The 26,921-nt window shown below is 18.5% G+C and overlaps 1 protein-coding gene across 1 annotated transcript; it reads right to left on the minus strand.

Annotated features, from left to right (window-relative positions):
- Window positions 1–3,556: 3,556 nt before the first annotated feature.
- On the minus strand, window positions 3,557–3,712 carry BO85DRAFT_356026 (uncharacterized protein; the record flags this gene model as incomplete). The annotated part of the gene is made up of 1 exon (XM_025655491.1): window positions 3,557–3,712. A coding segment is annotated over one exon (156 nt), but the record flags the coding sequence as incomplete, so codon positions are not given.
- Between the last annotated feature and the right edge of the window lie 23,209 nt (window positions 3,713–26,921).

The raw sequence follows: 26,921 nt of genomic DNA on the forward strand, positions 1-26,921 counted from the left end.
ATCCTGTAATAAAATTTATTATTAAATTGATAAAAAATAAAATAAAATTAATAATAATTTAAGATTATCATATAATTTATACTTTAAAGCAGTATTATTCTAATATATTAAATAAATTTAAATATATTCAATTATATTTTTATATAATCCATTTTAATAGAACTTTCTGTATAATAGTATTTTTACTTATATTTATATTTTTTTAAAGTAATCCACTAGCAGATTATTATAGTATAAATAAATAAAGATCTCGTATAATATTTTAAAGAATAAGATATAATAATAACTTTTAAAATATAAATAATCTGTAGTTTTTATACTGGTATTTTTAATTTAATTATCTTTACTAAATAACAGCTTTTTACTATTATGTTTCTAAATCTTTATTCTATAAATATAAGATTATTTCTTGAAGCTTAGAATTATATATATCTAAAATTAAAAAAAACTTCTACAGTATATATTGATAATATTATAAAAAAATAAATATTTTTCAAAATAAACTTTTTAAGCAGACCAGTCAGCTGTCTTTTTAATAATTTAATTATTAGAATTCTTTAAATTTAATATAATACAAATATTAAATCTAGAATAATTCTATATATTTTAAGATTTAAACTAGGATTTCTTTTTAACTAAATCCCTTATTATCAGAAATGATATATCTATAAATTATTCTTAGATTAAGATTAATAATTTTTCCTTATAAAACAGATTTTATTTCTATTGAGAAGATATTCTGAAGAATTTATCTATTAGATTTAATTTTCTTATTTGATATATAATGATAAAATTATAAGAAATTAGACTTATAAATTATCAGGCTTACTTTATTAACTCTAGTTTGATATATACAAAATTATAAGTTTAGATAATTAAATAATCTTATAATTAATTAGAAAATATTTTTGAAATACTATCATTACTATTTAAAAGAATGAATAATAATATATAACTTTTAATTTAAAATATTATAATTCAATTCAGTACTGGAGAAATTATAAAACTAAGAATAAATTAAATAAAATATATTTCTATAATTAAATCAAAATAAGATGCGACTTATTCCTTTTTTAATATATTAATTTCTGAATATTAGAATTTTATAGGATTGAAGTGTATTAATAAAAATACTTATTAAAAATAATAATCAATAATAAAAAAAATATTTATATTTAAATAAATCTTTTTTGATTTTTTACCGTTGACTGCTTTATAAAATAAAAACATAAAAACATAAAAATAATATGATATATAAATAATTCTAAATAATTTGATAATAAAAATTATAAAACCTTAAAAAGATCTAGATATTATAATAACTTTTAATTATTAATTATACAATATTATTATTTATCCGTTGAGAATCTATAGGTATTTTATTAATATTACCTATATATTCTAGAAATTTGACTTAGAATTAATAAAAGGAATATTAAAATAATTTTATATATAGTTAAACTTCTCAAAGTCTTTCTAATACTTGATAAATTTATGTTATATAAGATTTTTTATATAAATAAGAAGATAAACTATTATCTTTTATTTTTCATTTTCTCTAATATGGATTCAGTAGTAAGTATTCTTGATATTAATTTTTTTGAAAGATATTTATTATTTAAGATTTTATCAAGAATCTCTTAAATAAAAGATAAAGAGTAATAATTTTTAATAGAGACTTTATTAAGATTTCTGTAATTTATATAAAGATATAAATTATTATTTTCTTCAATATAAAGAGAATAAGAGCCTGTATAAGACTCTATAAAAATTATATTTAAATTTAATTTTGAATTTTTAAATATATTTTTGTAGGATTTCAAATTCAGTTTTCAATAAATAATAAATAAAATTAAAAAAAATATTCTATAAAATTTAATATTAATAACATAGTCCGCTGGACTGTAGAAAAAATTTATTAATATAACTTTATAAAAATATATTTTAAAATAATTTAAGTTTAATTAATATTATATATATTTAAAGATAAGTCGGAAGGCCTTTTATCTGATAATTAAATGTTTTTAAAGAGTTTAATAATAGTATATACTTTAACTGAATTCTGAGTTGCTTTAAAAAAATAAAATTATAAAGAGATCATATATTAAATTACTATTAGTGATTCTATATCAATAAATTAATATAGATATTCTAAGATATAGCTATAAATAATAAGATTAGACTACTTTCTAATTAAGAATCTCTCTTTGTTTTTATATAATACTATTTAAAAATACAGATATTTTCTATAGATTAATGGTAGTAATAAAGACTCCCTATATATTATAAATAAATTAAAGTAATAATCTAATTAATAATTTTAATTTTAGATACAGTAACTGGGGCATGTTAAAGAGTATAGATTTTAATGAATTAATAATTCATAATATTTACTCTAGTACAGCTATCCAGGTCTGTAAAGATTTCAAAATTATTTGGAATAAAAATAAAAATATAGAATTAATAAATAATCCCTATTATAATTAAAGAAATTAAAATTATAAGATCTATTTTGACTTTTTTACTTTTCTTTCAGAATCTAATAAATATCAGTAGGTCTTAGCAGATTAAATTTTCTTATTTTTAATAAGGTTTTAATTTCTAAAATACTGAGTATTATTACATATAATATATTATAATTACTTATTATTTTTTTAATAAAATTCCTTTTTATGATTGAAGATATCTTCTTTCACTAATCTGTTTAAATAGCTTTAGAAATATTTATATAATTTATAATTATTAAATTAATTATAATTTTATTTATCGTTCTTTTTATTATTCTATAATTTATAATAATATATAATAATAACTATTATCTTAATTTATTTTTCTAGTAAATAGGGGACATGTTCTTATATATAATAATTCAAATTAAATAATAACTTAGTAAACTATAATAGAATCCTTCCTTATCTGATAAGGAAAGTATTATTATAAAATATTAACATAAATATAAAACTCTTTTTAGATCTTAGCTATATTACTAGTAAATCTGTTTAAAATAGATTATATATCTGATTAAAAAATAATAATATTTTAGATTAAGACAAGAATCTAATCCCTGGATTAAAATCATGATTTCTGTTAGAGCAGGCCAGCTGACTCACTATGATCCAGCAGGCCACCGGAGTAATATACAGTTACAGATGACATGAAATAAGCAAGATTATATAATTCATGTTTAATAATATATTTTACTGCCTTCCAGCACTAAGAATAGTAATCAGTTTAAAACAGTATAATAACTAGATTTATATACAATAATTAAACTTATTATATTTTTTATTATTTCTAACACTCCTAATCATTCTTTTCATAAAAAAAAGACTTAATAAATAAAATGTTACTTTATACTTAAAGTACTGTGCCAGGACAAGACTTGCAGAAACTTTTTAATAATCTCATTATAAGATTTCTAATAACTAAAACTACGAGCAGTGAGTATCTAACTAATATAAAAATTAGTAAGATCTCTGAGTTGTATGGATTCTCTAGAAATAAAGATATTATGATATGAAAGTAGTAACTGCACGAGAAGAGAAGTCTGGTTAGTGTCATAGATTACTATCCTAAAGGATGATCTAAGTGGTAAGATACCACCTGCTCCCGTGTATACATGTCTATATAAGCAGGATTCTAGGAGTCCGCAGGTAGCTGCGGGTAATGATAGTCTTTTTGGCCTTGCGTGTACAACTCCCCTAGGTTGTTCTATGATAGTTAGAAAATTATAATCATAGAAATAACCTGCAGATCTAGATAAGATAATAAGAGATATAAAATAGTAATATTCTGGATTATAAAATGTTTTTACTAGTCTTTTATAATAGATAAAATCCTAAGAAAGAGGCAAGGAGGACTTTATATATTTAATAGAATTATTAATTAAATCTATAATTATTAAGAAATATTATAACAAGGAAATAATTAAATACTCTATTTATATAATTTATATAAAGAATTATTTTATATAAAATATATATTATTTTATCTAAGATAGCCTGAAAATAGTAGATATCATTTTTTACATATATTTTTTACTATTTTTTAAGGAGTAATATAGTAAGAAAATATTTATTAATAAAGAATTTATTTTAATTTAGCTAGAGTACTATAACTTTTTTAATAATTTAATAATTCTATAAATCTATAAAGAAATGTAAATTAATATTATTAAAATATACAATAAAAACATATTGATTTATATATAAATTTATATAATATATCTACTAATAGTATGCTCAATTAGAATTATATATTAAAAATTAGTAAAAGAATTATCTGTATACCTGAAAATAGAAAAAGAATTATAAAAGAATCTTAAAATATTCCAGAAAACTGAATATATATAATATTTTTATAATTTATTTATAAATCTTTAAGAACTAAATATTAAAATAATAAGGAATACTTATAATAAAGCAGAAAAATACTAGAATATTGTTTTAAAAAATTTATAGTAATCTAGATAATACAAAATCTAGAAAATAAAAATAAAATCTTAAAATAAATTTAAATATAATAGAAAATAGATCTTAGATAAAGGATTTTATATTTAATATTAAATATTATTACTACTAGAAACTGGAATTATAATAACTTATTATCTAGAAATATAATATAAATAAAAAATTAAATATTTTAGTTTTATATATAACAGCAGTGCTAGAACTCTAATTATAAAAAAGTTTTAATTTTATTAAGATATAAATAATAGTTAATATATTCAAAGATCTTATGCTAGTATATACTTTAATAAATTATAATATATAAATAAATCTTATAAATTAATTATAAATAAAATAATAATTAAATTTATTAAACCAAGTCCCCTGTATTATATATCAAATACTGACAGACTATGCTGGTTTTAGTATATTTTTTAAATGATATTATAAATTTAAAATCTTAATATAATGATCATTCAAGAGTTTTATCTGACTTATTATAATTTCTTAATAATTATATATATATAATCTTTATTTAACTGCTTTTACATGATTATATCATCAATTTCAACAAAGTATATTCTTAAAAATTATCCTGGATCTGTTTCTTTATTAATAGAAAATCTTAAAATATTATTTATCTAATTATCTATTAAAACAGCCTAGAATTACTATGTCCTAAAGAAATACTTATATATGAAAAGAATAATTATATGTTTAACATTAATCTTATAGAAATTTCTCTATTATTTATAGACTGGCTGATAGATTATCCGCTTTATAAAGATTAATATTATTTTAAATTTAATTTTGATTTAGATTAATTTTGATTTAGATTAATTTTGATTTATGAAGGCCTTTGCACTGGAATATTTGTTAAAGTTATATAATTAACAATTAAAAATTATTTGCTAAAAATTCTGATTATATATACTTTAGTTAAATGAAAACATTATATTATTAGATCATATTAATATTACTGTATTTTATTCTATATTAGTATTCATATAAAAGCTAATAAAGTAATTATAAAAAAACTAAATTATACAATAATTTTGCTCAGAAGATACTAATAAAATTGAATAAGAAAATATAATAAATATTATAACAATATAAATACTAATGCTTGGAGGAGGATGATAAAAGGTTTTATATATTCAATCTATAATAAATTAAATAATTATCAAAATATTAAGAGCTGTAAGTTATAGGTAAATTTTAAGAAAAAGTTATATAGAATTCTCACTGGCTATATAAATATAGATTGAATATAATTAAGTTTATTTTTATACTGTTTTATATAATTCTAGTAATATTGCTTATAACATAAAGAAAGTGACACCTTGGTTGACCGATAATGTTGGACAACATGAATACTAACATAACTGATTTGAGTAATATTATCACTAAATATTATTGTTTAATATTATTATACATATCAAAGATTACGTTATAAATTATTTGATTCAAATAATATTTTCAATCTTCTCTTCCAGCAGGTACTATCTTAAATTGAATAAATAGTACTATAATTATATAATATATATTTATATCACAGGTATTATTTTATTTTTTCTTATATATTAATTATTATTATACTGTGCAAGGCCAGGTAAAGATTATAATATAAATCTAAATTTTTGTTATCTTATTATCTTGCTGAATATAATCCATAAAATTTTTAATATATTTAGTTATTATATATTTCACTTATGCGATGGAATATCATAAATCTTTATTATAGAAACATATAAATTAACAGCAGGAATATTTCTATAAATATATATAATATTCTTCCAAAATGATTTATACTTAAATATATTAAATATCTTATTATAATTTTCTTAATTTGTAATATATCCAGGATTTAAAATAATGTTTTTTATTTATATTTATTATATAACATAAAACATAATAAATAGTAACTTTAGTATTCATTAATTGAATCAAAAACTTTCTTAATAACTAATATATAATTATTACTACACTAGAAAATATTTAGCACGAAGTATTAAATAATAATATTTAACAGGAGTTTCTACTTCTGTATTTGAATGATTTTATAATATTAATTTATTTCTCAAATTAATAATAATAGCTTGATCCAATCAGAATTATTCTTTCAATAAAATATATAAATAATATCTATATTTTTCTCTAGACTTGTATTATTTAAAACAATCAAGTTAAATTTTAATATATATACATATATGTAAATTCTTAAATAAGTATAACTTAATCTATTTAACTGAATAGTATATTTTTATATTCATTATTAATAACTCTTATATTATAAAGCTTTGCTACTTATTTTATTTATAGAATATTAAAATTAAGATTATAAAGAAATTCTACTATCTCATTTTTATTTCATTTTATGATTTATGATTTATTGAAGGGATTCTATTTGAAATGGTTAAGAATTATAATAATTAGCCTTATTTTTATTTTAATTTCTATTATTGACTTAATATAATAAACTTTATGAGAATACTAGAAGTTTTTATACTATATCTTATATAATTTTTAGGCATATTTTTATATTCTACCTGTCTGTATTGCTTTTAAATTAATAATTAAAATCGATTATTTATATATTCTAGTATTATTACTTTATCAAATACTTTATTTTATGTATAACTAGAATCTAATATTGTTCTCTTTGTAAAGGCCTAAAATAGAGATCTTATTTAATATTTTTAAAAACAAAATAATGAATGTGTAGAATTTGAGATAAACAATTCTATAATAATTTCTTTACTAAAGCATCTCATATATGAAAATTTTCAATAGAAAAGAGAAAATACTTTGATAATATTAATATTTAACTATTGATCTTTAAATATCTTCTTATATCTATACTAATAATAATAATTAGAAAGACAATATTAGTATAATAATATTAAATCATAAAGTTTTATAATATTTATTTTCATGGGCTTTAATTATAATAAAAAACTAGATAAGATTAAGACCCTTTTTGATTTTTTATAAATCTTTTTTTATATTATTTTACTAATTTACTAAGTAATAGTAATCTTTTAATGTCTTTTTATATTATCTATATTCTTTTATATAAAGGTAGCTGATATATATTTTTTCTTATTCTCTTATTAAATCAGTTATATAATATAATTTTCTAATTACTTTATATAAGGAATGATTTATATAGCAAGAATATATAATCTGTATTCTATATATAAATTAGTTATATTATATAGATTATATATTCAATTGTAACTTAATTAAATATTATATAGATCTTTTATATTAGATTACTTAATTTCTTTTCTAAAAAGTATATGGTCAGGTGTAGGATGATTTATAAAAAATATATAAATAAAAAATAATTAAAGTATTATTATTATTATCTTTTCTTATTCTGCATGTTGTAGTTGTTTTATATATCTTTAATATTATTGATATCTTATCTCTATAAAATTCTGTTTTAAGAGTAATCTTTATTGTGTAATTTTAATTAAATATATTTAATATACTTATTACTTACCCAGTTACTATCTTATATATCAGTAAATAATTTCCTTGATATTAAAAATATGAGATATAATCAAATCAATTTACATAATAATTTCTTGATTATTATTATTACTATCTACTATTACTATTAAATATAGCCTGGTAATATCTCACATTAAATTATATTTAAAATAATATTATTAATTTATAACGTATTTCACAATCGCGCGGCCCATCAAATAATGCCATATAAAAGCTGCTTTTTTAATCTCTAATCTCTCAATAACTACAATTTATATAGGTCTATAATGTTAAATTGAGATTAATAACAATAAAATAAATATATAAGAAGTATTCAGTTATTTCTTAATAATTTATTTATATTCAATTTAGAAAAATTTATAAATTACAAGTAAATTTCAGGTATTTATATTACCAGCTATTATAATTATATGTAGTTATTTAATATAAAAAAATTGAAAATAAATATTCAATCATCATAATTTATCTCTCTAAGATAAAGTCATGATTCCATAATGGTTGAGATATTAGAGAGTAAAAAGCAGTTTTATATGGCATTATTTAATGGGCCGCGTGATTGTACGGGCCGCGCGATTGTGGTTTATGTTATAGTCCGCTATCTCTAGAAATCTAATATCAAAACAATAAAAAATCTAAAATACTATTTTATATAGAAAATTAATTAGTTAATTTATTTATGTATGCTTACATTAAATCTATATTTTAATATTAAATAATATTAATTTAGTAACTATGTATTACTGTTAAGACAATTAATAAAACCCTTTTAATATCTTATAAAAGCACACCCACTAGAATTAGAAATCAAATAATGCTGAGAAATCATATTATTATATAAGAAAGATATAATTAATATTCTAGCCAGACTTTCTTTATACTGGCTTTTATTACTAAGAAAGCAGAAGCATGTATAAGTCTCTAGAAAATATATTTTTTAATTAATTTTGAAATTAATTAGAGGATTTCTTTATTATAATTCTTTTATTACTATGAAAGATTCTTAATAATAAGTATATAAATTATCTTACTAAGACTGCTATATATAAAATACTAGTATTATACAAAATCAAATTATTAGCATTAGCTGAGAGTATAATATTGATATATTATATATAGCTTTCTTCTGATACAGATATAGAAAGAATTATTCTTATACATTATTTTATTTCTATTAGGTTATATAGTTAAGTTGACATATTTTGTTCCTATTTATATAATTTATAATTATATATCTAAGAATCTCCAAAATATTCTATATTTATATTGAGATAAATAGTAAAAATAATATTGATTAGTTTATAAAAATAAAAAATATAATTTATTATATCAATACAGACCTCGGACTAATTCCGCGTTTCTACAAATATATTAAAATATAAAAATAATAATAATATATTCGTGTATTTTTTACATATTTTCTTTAGCAATAACAACGTCTCTGCCAGCTATGGGGAGGATATTAATATAATTTGAAAAATTAAACAGATTTAATATCTTCATGGTACTAAACATATCTGATAAATAAAATCTTATTATTTATATATAAATAATTATATAGAGCAAAGTCCTTTCTGAGCCATCTAAGCCAGATAAACAGTAAAATAAAATAAATATGAAAAGATTAGAAAAAAGTATATTATATATATTTTTCTAATTATAGATGTAAATAATCATACTGGTTACTGTAATGATAATATATAATTATTAGATTAATATCTCTGCTACTTAGCTTGATTAATTAATAAATCAATCAATATATACATCAGCCCTAATAACCAATTAATAATTAATATTAATTTGTTAACTAAGTATTATACTGCCAGAATAACTAAAAGAACTATTTATATCTGAAAATAAAATATAACAGACTTATAATTTCTGAAATCTCTTTATACTTATTCTATTAATTTATATAGATAAACTTATTAAGTATAGTCTGTATAGAGCTGTATATACAAATAATTAAGATTTATTTATTATAATATATTTCTTATCAGGAATATATAAGACCTATTTATATCAATTATTTTTAGATAATTATTTCTTATAAGAATCTCTTCCTCCGCGTGGCCAGCAGGGGGGGGGGATTATTATTAATATGAATATGTAAAAAAAAGATTAGAATTAAAACCAGTATCATTTTTGATATTAATTATCTCATCTAGTAGTATTAGCCCAGAATGTAGATTATAATAATATGTTATATTGATTTCAAAATTAAATTAATAAATCTAATGTTTAGTATTTATCTATAATTAGCTACAAAATATTCTTAAAAGCTCTTGCATGTATACCTGTATATTATATATATATAAATAAAATATAATAAAATAATTATTTTCTATTCTATATAGATATCTAGTTAAGTCTATGTATTTTTTTAATATGTGTTTAATTTAATAAATAATCTTTTTGATATATATCTATATCAGGACAGAGTCTTATACTTAATATAAATATATATATATATATATATATATATTAAAATAGATTCTAAGAACATATTTTATATTTAGAGACTAGAAATCAATAAATTATTATCCCTTTTATATTTTTAAAATTAAGATCTTGAGATATATATTGTATATAAGAAATAAATTAAATCACAAAATTCAGCATTATTTTATTGAATAGTATTTCTAATACTAGTCTTGATAAGATTATTAATATATTAATTATTAAGGAATATATTAATTATTAAGGAATATATTAATTATTAAGGAATATATATAATCAAAGTGTTATTTATAGGAAGATTACCCAGCCAAGATATAAAAATTAAATCCTATAATAATATTCTATAAAATATGATTAGTTTTAACTAATAATAATCGATAAATCAAATACAGGTCTAGGTTATAATCTGATTATTAATAAATATAATTATCTTAAATTTTCTAAAATAGAGAGGATAGTGTGATAAAATTATATAATTTTTAATAAGAGAATTACTAATATATAAAGTTTTCATAAGGAATAAGATTATATCAATATATATAAGCTTTTTAATATATATTATATATTGTCAAATAAATAATAAAATTATTTATAAATACATTCTGGTTGTTAAAGTACAGGATTATGAGCTTTTTTATTTCTGATTTAATTTCATATATATTGTTATTCCTGAATCTAAAAACTTTAGAAAAAAGAACTATTATATATCAGCGATAAAGATAATAGTAAAGTAATCCTAATCATTTAATTAATTAGATTATTATAATTATTTTATTTTCTAATTAATAATAAATAATATCATATAAAGTCTTCCAGGACTGCAGGAATACAGTCTTCAGAAAATATAATTTTAAAGTAAAATAACCAGCATACTATAATCTAAGAGAGCTCTATATATAAAATAGAATTATAAATCAAATAAACTAGACAAGATGATATACCTAATTTTATTTTAAATTTTACAAGTATTTTCTAGTACCGCGTAAAGATGGTAATCAGTTTTAAAGTAATAGCTAATATTTATATATATATTTAAACTTATCATATCTTCATACTCTAATTAAATGAGAACTAGTATTTATGTAAAAGCACATCTACAACACTTTTAGAGATCAAGATTTTTAGAAATTTTTATTTAACTGCTTTTTTAAATTACTCATATTACATTTTTGATATTTTTAATATTATATAAGTACAATATCATAAAGTCGTATCAAAAAGACTATATAGTTTTATATAATCAAGCTGACTATATACAAGAATTTATATATAAAACTAAATACTTTACTAGAGAATACTAATAATTTTAATTACTTTTAGGAAAGTAATAATAGATATAAATCTTTTAAAGCTATCTTTCTAAACTCGCTAAGTACTATAATTATACTTATAAAAAGAGTGGTAAAGGCTCTTTTTCTAGTTATAATTATAGAAAATCTAGCACTATATATAATAACTTCAATATAATAATCTAAGAACTTTAATGTAAAACCAAGAATCCAATGAATTGAATTAATAAAAATTTTATTATTTATAAGAGTCCTGGGATCTTAAATAAATAAGACTATAACTGGAAGAGTCTTTTTAAATAATAATATATTCCTTATTATATATAATACAGAGAATATTAAACATTTTATATATATAATCACTTTACAAATCGAAGTCTTACATATGGATATAGATATAATATTAAAATATTTAATTGATTAATTTACATTTACTTTAATCAGTACTACAGCTGGGTAATATGATTTCATATATCATCATATAATACTTAAATACTTTCTTTAACTACCTAAAGTAATTTAACTACTATAAATATTACTAAATTAGCTATCTTATCTAAAACTGTAGTGGAGCAAGAAAATAATAATTTTCTTATTATTAAAATTATTCAGAAAAATTAAGTTGCTAATTTATAAAACTATATAAATTTTTAATATTTCTTAAATTACTTATTATATTTATCTAACTGGACAAGGCTTTATTAAAGATACAATTAATAATAAAAGTTATTAAGAAAATGGAGAAAAAAGTACTTATTAAATAAATTTTATTCTTAAATAATTAAGACACACTTCTATAACTATTTAAAATCAGAGATATAATTAATTTAGTACTTTTTAAACAAGAGTTAATATCTCAGAAAGATTCTAACTGGACTTATAATTCTCCCAAATATTATAAATCTCCTTAAATCTAATTTACTAGATAAATATACTAAAAAATTAAAATAAAGAATCCTGTAATTATAAAGAAATAGTTTAATTAGATTCAGAAAATTATATAAAAGTATAAAATCTTAATTTTGAATTATATATATAATTTTAATAAAAGAAGATTTTAATCATTAATTTTTAAAAAGCTGGCCAGCTATTCCTGATTTAATTAAAGAATTAAAGATAAATTACTTTAATTAAATATCTTTATTTTAATAAAGCGATTTTATTTCTCATTCATATCTTCAAGAATAAATATATTTTTGAATATAATATAAAACATAAACTGTTCTCTTTATCTGGAGAATGAAAATTTATAATAATAATAATAATTAATATAATTAGACTTTAATAGCTTTAATAATCTTAAATATTATTAATAAATTTAAAGTAAGAGGTCTAGTTTCTCTCAATCTTGATTATGTTATTAAATATCTATTAAAAAATATTATCAATCTTAGACAGCCAGTCAAGTAATGTAAACCACAATCACGCGGCCTGTACAATTGCGCGGCCCATTAAATAATGCTAAATAAAAGCTGCTTTTATAAATCTAATATCTTAATCATTGTGGAATCATATGACTTTATCCTGAGAAGATAGATTATAATAATTAAAATTTTATTTTTAATAATTTTTAGATTTTAATAACTACATATAATAGCTAGTAATTTAAATACCTGTACTTTACTTGTAATTTACAAATATCCGTAAATTAAATATAAATAAATTATTTAAAGATATTTGGATACTTCTAATGTATTTATTTTATTATATTAGATCTCTATTTATCATTGTAGACTTACATAAAGTGTAGTTATTAAGCTATTATAATTATTATAAAAGATAAATTCTGTATGGCTTTACAAGATGGGCCGCGCGATTGTGGAATACGTTAGTTCGGTATTTTAAATATTATATAATATAGAATATATTAACATATTTAAAATATTATAAGATATTTAATCTAAAAGTATCAAATAAATTCAATTTTATTTATATATTCTATACTATATATAGTAGCTTCTTAAGAGATTTAAACTTGTAATAAATTTAATTTTATTGATTAAAAAAATCAAAAAATAATGTATTAGTGATGAAAATAGCTGTAAAAGAGAAAATATTTAAAGAAATACGTAGTTTATAAGAAAAACATTATTATAAAAAATACTCAATAAACTATATAATATAAAAAGATCTAATATAGTTAAGATATAGAGATTAGTAATAAAATCAAATAAATATCTTAATATATAAAGGTTTTCTTGCGGACGCCTCTACAGGAAAATAATTATTTTATTATTAGTTATAATTAGATACACTGTTCTAGACTGTCTAGTAATTAACCATATAATAATCTATATATAGAATTATATTAATTAAGAGACTTTAAGCTCATTATATTATATTATTTTAGTAGAAGAATAGACCACATAATTATACAGGCTATGTAATTATATATTATATTTACAAATAATAACAATCTAATAATCTGAATTACTGCTAGAATAACTAAGAAGGACTGTTTATGTCTAGGACCATATAATATACATACTAAAATATCTATATATATAAAATATTTATGATTCCCTAAGGTTTTTTATATCTTTCTGTATATATTATGTCTACATAAATTAAAAAAGATCTTAATATATATAAAATATTTATTTATTTAAGATTCTATCTATTAAATAGACTTGTTACCAGAAAGATATAAGAGCTATTTGATTATACTATATTAATTATTTTTATAAAGTTAGTTCTGCCATAGTATTCTTATTTACATAACTAGTAAAAAATATATTATTATTATAATTATATTATAAAAATTACTTTCATTCTCTAGTATATTATAAAATAAAGTCCCAAATCAATTTAAGATTTATATATTATAAGAATAAACTGCACTGCTTAATCTTTAGTACTTATCTATAATTATCTATAAAAGACTTAATTGAAATATATTTATATTTATGTATGCATATTATACACATAAAGATAGGACATATTAAATCAATTATTTTTCTATCTTATATAAGTATACAGTTAAATTTATAACTTTAATAATATTGAAAATAATATATGTATAAACATTATTTTTCAAACTATTAATATCAGAACAGAGCTCTATACCCAGTATATATTATATAAAATTTTTTTAAGATAAGCTCTAGAAAAATAGTTTATGTATATATATATATTATAGATATCTATTATTTACTGGGCCTATTATACTTTAATAACTAAGGCTTTAAGAAATATATAGTATATTAGAAATATAATCATTTTTATTAACAATACTACTAGTATTTTATTTTTCTATAATGATCTCAGCGCCAGTCCTAATAAAAAATTAATATACTTACCAGGAATCTTATTTTTAACTAGAGAATTTTTACAGAAAAATCCTCTAGGCAAGACAGTAAAGTTAGTTAATATAATAAATATATTTTATAGAATATATAAGTTTAATTAGTAATAATTGAAAAGATTAGTACAGGCCTGGATAAGAGCTTTATTTTTAAGTAAGAATAATTATATTATATAATTCTAAAAATACAGTAATCAGTAAGATAAAAAATTCATAGTTATTAATAATATAATATATAAAATAAAGCTGTTTAATAAGAAGTAAGATTATATGAATACTAATAAATACTTTGATATATATTATTTATACAAGCAGTCTGCGCAGAGCCCTTTTACTAATCAACCACGAAACCTAGAACCCACCAGTTGACGTTAGCACTTGGATAAAATATAGATAATTAAGAATAGGATCAGTACTTACCTTTCTATATTAACTCATTAAATATAAATATAATCTTTTAACAGTCACCATTTCAAACACTATATATAAAGAATAATATATATAAAAAGCATATAAACAATGCTCTGGGTTATATAATATATATCTTACCTATATAATAATTAATTTCTTAAATATCTAAGTTTTTTGTATAGTATACATATATTTAACTAACTGATTATAATATAATTAGTCAAACTCTAATTAATTAAATAAACGCTACTAAGGCTTTTTCTTCTGATTTTATATATTATATAACTGATAACTGCATAAATTATAATTCTTTAATTTATTCTTCTTATATATAGAATTATGTTATTTATTTATATAATTTAAATCAAGTAAATTAGAAATAGTAGCAGAGAAAGCAGGAATTCAAGATACTTTAATTTTAATATTTAATATTATACTAATATCAATAAAGATTAAAATAAAATTAAGATTTACTAATAAAAAAAGTTTACTAATCTTATTAGCTTGTAAATTAGCAGGCATATTATTAAAAAACTTATTAGGTTTCATTTCTTTAGAAAAACTATAATAATTAATAGCTAAATATTCTGGATTTTTAAAATTAGATATCAGAAATAAAGTATTCGAATAATTATTATTCTAGACATTACCAGGAAAGAGAACTATAAAATCTATAAAAATAAAAAATTTAAGAAAATTATTTATTTTCTTATTAATAATCAGATATTTATTAACATTAATAGCCTGATCTAGTTTAAAAATATACTGAATTTATTATAATAATATATAGTATACTGTACCTTTCAAAAATAATAAAAATATTTAATCAGTTCTATTCTATATTATTATAAGAGATAATAAAATAAAAAGAAGAATAGATACTAGTAGTTAATAATAATATCTATAAAATTATTATTATAGTATATTTATAATAAGTTATGTCTGCAGATATAATAAAGATAAAAAATAAATAATAAAATAAAATAAGATATAGAATAGTTAAGTAGTTAGTTAAAGAAAAAAAATTATAAAGATATATATATTAAAATAATAATATATATACAAAACTATAGTTATATTAAGTAAATTTATTATTAAATTTAAATATAGAAAGATATCTGAGCCATAGTAAATTCTAAAATAAATTATAATTATATAATCTTTATTAAAAACATAGATAGGAGTAATATAAAATATTATAAAATAATAAAATTAGTAGCTTCATATATAAAATTAGAAGAATATTTAAATATATTAATAATTATTTCAAAAAATATTAAGAATCTCACTGTAAATAATATTATCAATAAATTTATTTTTATTTTAATTATTAAAAAGAATAGTAATCTTAGATATATTTATAATCTATGATAGAGTAATATAAAGCTGGTTAGAAAAGAATATCTAGTTTTATAAATTCAGATTAATATAAGTAACTGATTCTATGATTTATCAATTATTATAATTTATATTAAATATATAAAAAATTAATTATATATTAAAATAAATGGCAGGGCAGTATCTATTATCAATAATTTATAATAATAAACAAGTTAATAAGGATTTTTTAAAGAGAAATTACTGATTCTAACTTTAAAAATATATTTAGTAAAGTATTTAATTATATATCTCATATTATTACAGAAATTATTTAAAAAATTAATATTATATATAATCATGATTAGAGCACCATGCTTCAAGTATAAATAAATTAAAAATAAATTATTAAAATAAATATTATTTAAAAATTCTATAATAATTTTATCTAGATAAATCTATATCTCTCTTATATTTATAATATAAGAATTATATAAATAAAAAATATAAGCAGTACCAGGCATACAGTTAAACAATATATTATTTAATTTATAAATATTTTTATTATAATATATTAAAATAATATATTTATTAAAAAACCCAGGATAATTAGGAGCATGGTATAATAATATTAAAGAATAAATATAATTAATAAAAAATATTAATTCTGTTTTACAGGACTTGATTATAATAGAACAAGGTATTTAATTATAATAAAAATTATTATAAATTATATATTATAATTAAAATAATGAATAATAATTATTAGTACTGGATATAGTATCAAACCATTACTTTTAATATAAGATAAGATATTTAGATATAGCTATATTACTGTTTTCTGAAGATAAATATTAATGGTTTAATTTTTAATTAATTGTAGAATAACTGATAGAATCTATTCAAAATTCTTATTAAAAATAATTAATATTTCTTCAAAAAACTGTTTACTGCTAGATAAATCTGCTTAAATATTCTGTAAATTATAATTAATAATATTAAAATATTCTTAATATATTATTAGAATCTTATCTTAAATAATTAAAAATATAGTATGAAGTAATTCAGTAGAATAAATATTTTATTTAGTATTTTTTAAATTATTTAATTATAAATTAAATAAAAAATAAAAATATTTATAAGCAGTACAACTGCCTGGAAGAAATAAAGAAGTAATATTAATTAAAATAATATATATTATAATTTTATTTTCAGTATATAAAAATATATAAAAGATATAATATAAACAAGTCTTACCAGTACTACCAGACCTGTATAAAAAATAGATATCATAATATATTATAGATATTAATATTTTTATTATAGTATAATTATAAGTATAGTACCACTTAATATTAAACTTATTAAATTATTAATAGTTAGATTATACTACTGGTTATATAAATAATTTAGTTTTTCTTTTAATTAAAGAATTATTAATTACTGAATCCTAGTTATTTATAAAAAAGAAAAGATTAAAGTCTTTAAGTAACTTATTATTAATATAAAACTCAATAATATAAAACTTAATAATAATTAGGAAAAGATTATAGTTCAGATAAGAATCTTTTAAAGTAAAATTATAAAAAAAAACTTTTTCTTATAGATCTTCTTTAATAAATATTTATAAAGATATTCTTCATAAATATTTTAAATAGATAGAGTATTATCTAGATCTTTATATAATATTATAGTAATAAATATATAATATAATTTTTAATTTATATAGAAAGTAACTGCCTCACGAAAATAGTATAATTATTTATTATTATATTAAAGAATATCTCAGGCATAATAAAAATTATAAAAGATATAATAAATAATATAAAAAATATCATAATTAATATTCTTATATTTTTTATTGATATATATTTTATAATTATTTATTAGAATTTCTCCTGAAGCTAATTAGATAATCTATAAATTCTTATAACTTCAGGCTTTTTATTACTGTAAGTAAATAGTAAAGATAAAAAAAATTTATTATAAATAAAAAATATTAAATAAAAATAATTAAGTTAAATTTTTTATAAATACTTTTTTCCGAATTTCTTATTTCAGATAAAATATAATAATATTTTTTAATATATAAAATCTGATTCAAGGGAATGTAGATAATAGTAATTAAAAAATTTAAAAAAAGAAAATATTTATAACTTAATTAATTTTACAGCTTTATTAAAAGTATTTAATAAATTATATTTAATAATATATTTATTTTTATAATACACAATTAGAGGCATGACTAAAGATATTATTAAAAAAATAAAAAAATCTAAGAAATATTATACAGCCTCAGAGAAGTTTATAAGATAATTATTTAAATATTAATAAATTTTATTAATTTTAAATTTTATAGTTCTACAGTAATGATCCTTATATATATATTTATATATATATTTAATAACTTTAATAGAACTACAGATTTTAATATTAATATAAACTTTATACTTTTAGACTAGATAATAATTATATAATATAACAGATTTATTTCTGATTATTGAAAATTTATTTTTATGAACTAGATATTTAACTTTAATAGTATAATTAAAGTAATAATAATATATAAAATAATTATTAAAAGTAAAGATAATCTTTTTAATGAAATTATATAGAAAATTTCTAGTACAGATAAGCTTAGTATTTCTAATTTTTATATATAAAATAAAAAGATTATAATCACCACAGGATAAATAAATTAAATAACATATTATAATATTAGAAAATTTATATTTAATTTTACTACTATTCTTATCTAGAAATTCAGTAAAAATGACTTCATTAATTAAGTTAATAATATTAAGATTATAATCTTTCTTTAGCTAAAAAAGAATATAGAAATAAGATATTTTATATTTCTGATATTTAATAATATATATATTAATAATATAAAGATGTCAAACCCTAGGATTGCTTCCCTGTTCCTGTTAGCTTAGCTTCACTGGTATACATACCGTCGAGCTGGGTTGAGATGGTATCAGGCTGATAGTCTATCTAAGATAACTGGTCTTGAACAGAAGAAGAGAAGTAAAGTCAGATAATGCCGCACAGCTATCTATAAGTAAGTATAGATAAGTGTTATATTACTAAGCTTTTAAAAATAGATTACTTAAAGATAATATAGATTGAGCACAAAGAACAGAATTAACTAAGTATATAAATAAGTATTCTTATATATTCTATTCTCTGTATACCATATTATATACTATCTAAGATAGATTAGTGGTTGATCTAATTATGGCTTCAGGATTCTAATATATTCTGAGTATATTTTTAATGGTATATCTGATAGTAAGTAATCATGTAATATGAGGCTGTCCTGGATATTATAGAAATAATCCAGAATTCTTCTTAATAAGAGTTTCTGATTACTTGAGTGCTGTCTTTATCAGCACTTTCTACTTAATAAGTCTGTCTTATTAGCAGGTTGATTAGCAGGGGTCTGTAATATTATTTTCTCTCCTTTAAGATTTCTTGTTTTTAAGAAATATAAAGATATATGTTTTTTTTATATATATTAACTGGGTCCTTTAGTTCTTTTTTTCCTAAGATAGATTAATATATCTTACTGTTATACTAATCATGACTGAGTGAAAGAGTATATCTGCTAATCTGATAAGATTCATAAGAATAATCATATTATTAAAAACTTCTGTAAATACTGTTTTTTAAAAAGTATTCCTTGTATTATAGATTTAAAAAATTGAAACTGTGCTGCCTGCACTTATTATAGTCAGAAATATAAGAAATAATTTCATAATAATAAAAAGTAGAATGAGTTAAAACAAAATTAGTTAAAAGTATAAAATAAACTTGCTGAGGCTCTGGTTAAGCAGGCTTATATTTCTGCCAAGATGGCTTGTTTATTTAAGTAATAATAGTTTTTAAAGAATCATGGTGAGCAGATGTTGGATTATAATTTAAATATATTAAAGTAATTAAATAAGGAGGATTCTTCAAGTATCAAGAATTTCTGAGAGCTGGAGTATCTAGCTGATGAGTATAATACTACTTAATTTATTATTATATCAGATAATCCTAGTCTGACTTAGTTAATTAATTCTTTTTTCTTTTGGATAAATTTTAATTTGTCTACTAATAATACTATTTTATAAGCTGGTAGCAGTCTGTCAGGTTCTTGATAGATTTCTATATATTCTCTAAAGTATTATATCTTTTTTATTAAATAATGTGACTTGCTGCTAATCTTCTTATAGTTTAGAATTTTTTTAACTTTATATTTTTATTCAGTATTATTGTTAATTTTTATATTTTTTATAATTCTAGTATTCTTTGGTGCGGGTTCTAATAATAAGATATAAAATATTAGATAAATTTTATTTATTAATTTTAGTAGCCTTAGTTTATAATTAACTGGTTTTTTCTTTTCTTTAATAATAAATAGTTCTAGCTTGTGATGGTCAAGCTTCTAGTTTAATTATTTTATCTTAATATTTTAATAGAACAGGAATATTTTCTCTTTTTTTTTTTAAATTAAGTTCCTTTCTGTGTCAGTGATTATAGTAGATCTTGTTTTATAAATTCATGAATTCAATGTTTTAGGATAACTGAATATATATATATTCTGTAAATATAATAATATCTTTAATTATATTAGTAACTAGTTGCTTTCCTAATAGTGTTTCTAGGAATCTTAGATAATAATTATAATTAATGTAGAATAATAAGACTTTAATTATTAAGTAATTAGTATTATTATATAAGAATTATATTATAAATAACAGGTCTGTCTAATTATCTTATTAATAATTAATTTAGTATTTTAAGTATTATTTAATTATCTAGTTAATTCTTTCCATTTATTTGTTTATTTGCGGGTAATAAGCTGTTATTATTTATTTTTTAATTTCTATAAGATCTGCAAGCAATCTCCAGAATTTTAAGATAAATAATTTATCTTTATCTAATATAATATACTTTAATATCCTGTGGTTTATAATAATATTCCCCAAGAATAGTTCTGCTATTTGTATTATTATTATTATTATTTTACTTAATATAAGATAAATATATTTAATAAGATAGTTAGTAATGACTATAATAATATTATATTCTTTTTATTTAGATAATAGACTAATGAAGTCAATTATTAACTATTTTCATGATTATTGTAGTATCTTTTATACTTGTATTTATTTATAGAATTAATATCTTATAAACTTGTTTCTAATATATATCTTATATTATTTAATATAATTATATATTTTTTATCTGAGGTTCAGGATGTAGTAGTTTCTAGTAATTAATTTTATAATTTTTTTAATTTCTAAGTATTCTTTAAGTGGTTTATTATGATATATAGCTATAATTTATATTTTTATACTAGTTAATATAAAGATTAGTCTGTAGAAGTAGGCTAATCCCTTCTTATTAATAATGATTTTATCTGGTAAGTCTTTGATTATTTCTTAAAGTATCTTATTATTCTTAATAGCATTAACTAATTATTTAGTCAGATTACTGCTGATCTCCAGTATTGCTGTGAGATTAGCTTTATTATAATTAATTAATCTATCTTTATTCTGCTTTAAGATAGCTGATTTAATAATCTTTTTTTTATTTTATAATTTAATTTATGATTTAGTATATTTATATGCCTGTTTTCTGTTTTCTTGCAGTATATAATATAGAAGTTATATTATAATAAGATTTCTGTTTATCTTACTTATCTCTTAGTTAATTTTTTAATTATTATAAAATAAATTAAGTTCTTATAATCTATTTTTATAATAATAGTATATTTTACTTCTTCAAGATAAATTCTCTATTATTTAAATACTACTATTATAGCTAGTAATTCCTTGTTATAGATATTATAATTAAGTTTTATCTGAATTAACTTTCTTAAATAAAATATAATTAATCTGGGTTTTCTATTATCTCCTGGCTGTATTATATATATATTAATAGTATAATCTAATATATTAGTTTTAATAATTATTTTTTTTAGGATTATGCTGTACCAGTACTGGTAATATAATAAATTAATATTTGATATTTTTAAATATATACTGCTGCAGTTCTTCTTATCTGAATTTCTGTGTCTTTTTTATAAGTTTAAATAATAGTATCATGTGGATGGCGTACCTGTCTATGAATTATTAATAATAATTTAGTTCTATGAATTACTGAAATTTTTCAGATTCTTGGATTAAGACCAGTCTTTAATAACTTATACTTCAGTTTACTCAGTATAGACTTTTTTTATAGATATTTAATATTTCAGAAATTTTATTTCCTGTACATGGAATTTGTATTTTTTTAGTTTATATTATAAGTAATATAGATATAGTTTATATAATATAAGTTTTATATATCTCACATGTTCTTTCTTAGTTTTTAAGAAGATTAAAATATTATTTAAATAAGTAATTATAAATTTATTAAGATATTCTTCTAATATCTTATTAATATATTACTGGAATAATACAAATATATTAGTAAGTCTGAATAGTATAACCAAGTATTTAAAGTATTTATACTTTATTCTGAATATAGTTTTTTATTCTTCATCTTCTGTAATATATATATGATAATATATATCTATAATATTAAGCTTAATAAACTACTTTACTTTTTATATTTTATCTTAGATTTCTAAGATTAAGAGTAAAGGATATTGGTCCTTGATTATGATTATATTAAGTAATTAATAATCTATATATAGTTATAGACTGCTGTCTTTTTTTAATATAAATAGAATATTATATCCTACAGGTGATTTTAACAGTCTAATATTATTTTTAATTAATTAGTTATTAATATATTCTTATAGCACTTGTGATTTCTTTTTAAATATTAAATAAATTTTTCTATATACCAGTGATTTTCTTTTCTTAATAAAAATAGTATTGTTATGCTTTCTGTACTGAGATAATTCAGATTATTCTAGTTATTTAAACAGATTCTTAAATCTCTTATATTATAGTAGGATATATAGGTCACTTCTAGTCACAGAAATTCTTATAAATTCTTTAATTCTATATTAATATACTTAAGTCCCTGTCTGTCCTGAGTTCTTTAACTTATATTATTAGATCTATATCCCTGTATATGAGTCTTTTATTATCTTATATTATTAGTCTTAAGTTCTTATTCTTGATTTTCTGATCCTATAGCCTGGTATATATAAGTCTAATCTTTATTAATACTATTTAGGCATAGCTTGTAGTATTCTTATAATATATTTAATATCTATTCTAATAAATATATTAACTTATTAATCTGTAATAATTTTATTACTGCTAATATTTATTTTATGATTTCTGAGATATTATTTTTTTTAAATTTTCTATAATATCTGATATATTAGGCTTCTGTAATATTTTTAATTTCTTTATAAGTTATTTAGTTCTTATTTTAATCTTATACTGTATAATAGATTATATAGATCCAGACTTTATATCTAGTTCTTTATAATATTATCTTAGGTAATTATAATTTATGAATTAGAGACTCTCAGTCTTCTAATTAATTTATGGATTATGATTCCTGAGCTATAGAATCTCTAATATAATATTATATTATTCTAATAGTGTTATATTGAAATTTATATATTTAAAATAATCTATTATAGTTATAAATACAGTTCCTGATTTGATTATTAATATAAGAGTTCCTAGGTTCTCTCTATTCAGTCTTATAATTAATTCTGGTTTTTTTTCTATTTTCTGAGTATTTCCAGTTACTGCATGAATTATAGGTTCATGAAGTTTCTGGTTATACTAGAGTCTATTAATACTTGAACTGGTTAATTTAATATAACTGTCTAGATCTTCAGATACTTTCCTAATTTAATAGCTGCTAACTGTTGGTCTGGCTAATTAGATTTCAGTAACTTTAGATATTTCTATAGAAATCTTAAATTTTCTATTTTTATTATATAATATACCATGTACTGATTATTAAAGTATATTATTTAATATATTATGTTATAGTATGGGTGTTATCTATATTCTATATATAAATAACTAAAATTAAGATATAGATAATGATTACTTCTAGCTTCTATTACTTCTGGTACTTTTAGTTAGTATTCTGTAATATATTTCTGATTATAATATAGAGAGTATATATTTATATAATATATAATTTAAGAGAGTTTATTATGTTTTTAATATCTCTTGTTTCTTTTGAAGTATTTATATAAGTATCTTTTATAATTATATCAAGAATCTGGTCCAGCTACTCTTACTTTTCAGCTGACTTTGAATAGATAGTAGTAATAATCTATATTATCCTGTCTATATATTAGGCAAAATTCTGAATAATAGAAGTATTTTTATAAGTATAGTCTCCAGTCTTTATTCTATATTTTCTAATATCTTAGATTCTAATACGGGCAATACTACATAACTTTCTTGAATTCTAGATAGAATTATACCAGATTTTTCTTAAATTCTTTTATAATATAATCTAACTAATAAGAAATATTATTTTTATTATTTTCTTAGTTTTTCTTGTTCTTATCCCATTGTGCTAGACATGATTTACTAATTTCTAATAAAGATTTTTTTAAGATATTAGATATCTTATTAAATCTCTTTTTATTAGATTTAAGATCTTTTAGCTGAATACTGTATTCTTTATCTAAAGGATTAAACTTATTCTAAAATATATTAAAGTATTCATTTTCTAGTACTAGCTTATTATTATTATTAACTTCTGTAGATTAATTAAATAGTTCAGATAGTTAGTAAATTTCTTATAGCTTTATTAGTACTGTTAGCTTATCTGTATTAGTCTATTATCTTAACTAGTTCTGGTATACCCTGCTTATTAGTACTAGTAATTATTCTTATTATATGACTTATAGCTCCTTACTACTTAATGATTTAATTTCTGTCTAGATTTCTGGTTATCTGTCAGTAATATTATAAGCTTCTTTGATCTAATTTTTATTAATAACTCTCAGTTATTTCTAAGATTATTATTATTTCTGTCTACAGTCTTTTAACTAATAATCTGCCTTGCCGCAGTTAAAGTATAAATAATTCTTTTTATATCTTTTAAACTTCTTCTTAGAGACTTTATTTAATTAAGTCTAGTACTATGTTATATCCAGTTCCATTAGTTTTAATCTATAGGAATCTTTATATTCCAGGCTTCTAGACTATGCCAATTATTTATTATTAGCTTAATAACTCTGTTGGTTATTTTATTAAAATATAGATCTACTAGTCTATCAGTCTTTCTTCTATTTTATATTATATTTATATAACTTATTATTAATTTTAACTGCCACTGTAATTATTTATTATAAGATATCTAGTTATTCTTACTAAATAAATTTTTCTTAGATCTTTATTTTAAATCTTTTCTTAAATTATATAATATAACTATCTTTGTTTCAGTCTAGATAATTAATAACTTACAGGAACTCAGAGATGTATTTAGATACTAATTTAGTTTATTTAAGTTATTATAGTTTTTATTTAATATTATATACTGTATTAATATCTCTGAATATTTATTTAAAATATTCCTTAAATTTAATATAACTAGTAAATATTTTTTTAATATTATTATTCTAATCCTCCATCAGTTTTTCTTAATATTTATAAATATATAGTTTAAACCAGTTGAATACCATTCTGATCAGGTAAATAAATATAAAAAAGACTTTATTAATCTTATTCTTGAGTTTCTCTTTATTTATATTAAGATATAGATCTAGCTGGATCAAGAAAACTTTAATCTTTGATTTATTACTATTAAACAGTTCCAGTAGTCTGATCTTAACAGACTTGATTATTAAGTAATTTTCAAGTATCTGATTCTGTTATTCTAAAATAATAATACTTTTTTATAACTGATTAATTATATCTATTAATTCCTGTATTATCAGGTCCTGCTGTTATTCTTTTTCTTAGATACTGGAGTCCTGTTATAGAATACATAGTAAGCTTAAGATAATTAATATGATAAATAGTTATAATAGATAATACTTATACTGACTAGTACTTAATATATTAAATCTTAGGATTACTTTCCTGTTCCTGTTAGCTTAGTTTTACTAATATATATATTATCAAGCTGGATTAAGATAGTATCAGACTAATAATTTATTTAAAATAACTGGTCTTAAGTAAGAGAAGAGAAGTAAGATTAGATAATATTATATAATTATCTATAAGTAAATGCGGATAAGTATTA

The sequence above is a fragment of the Aspergillus piperis genome (genome assembly GCF_003184755.1).
Source record: "Aspergillus piperis CBS 112811 unplaced genomic scaffold BO85scaffold_2, whole genome shotgun sequence".
NCBI classification, from domain to species: domain Eukaryota; kingdom Fungi; phylum Ascomycota; class Eurotiomycetes; order Eurotiales; family Aspergillaceae; genus Aspergillus; species Aspergillus piperis.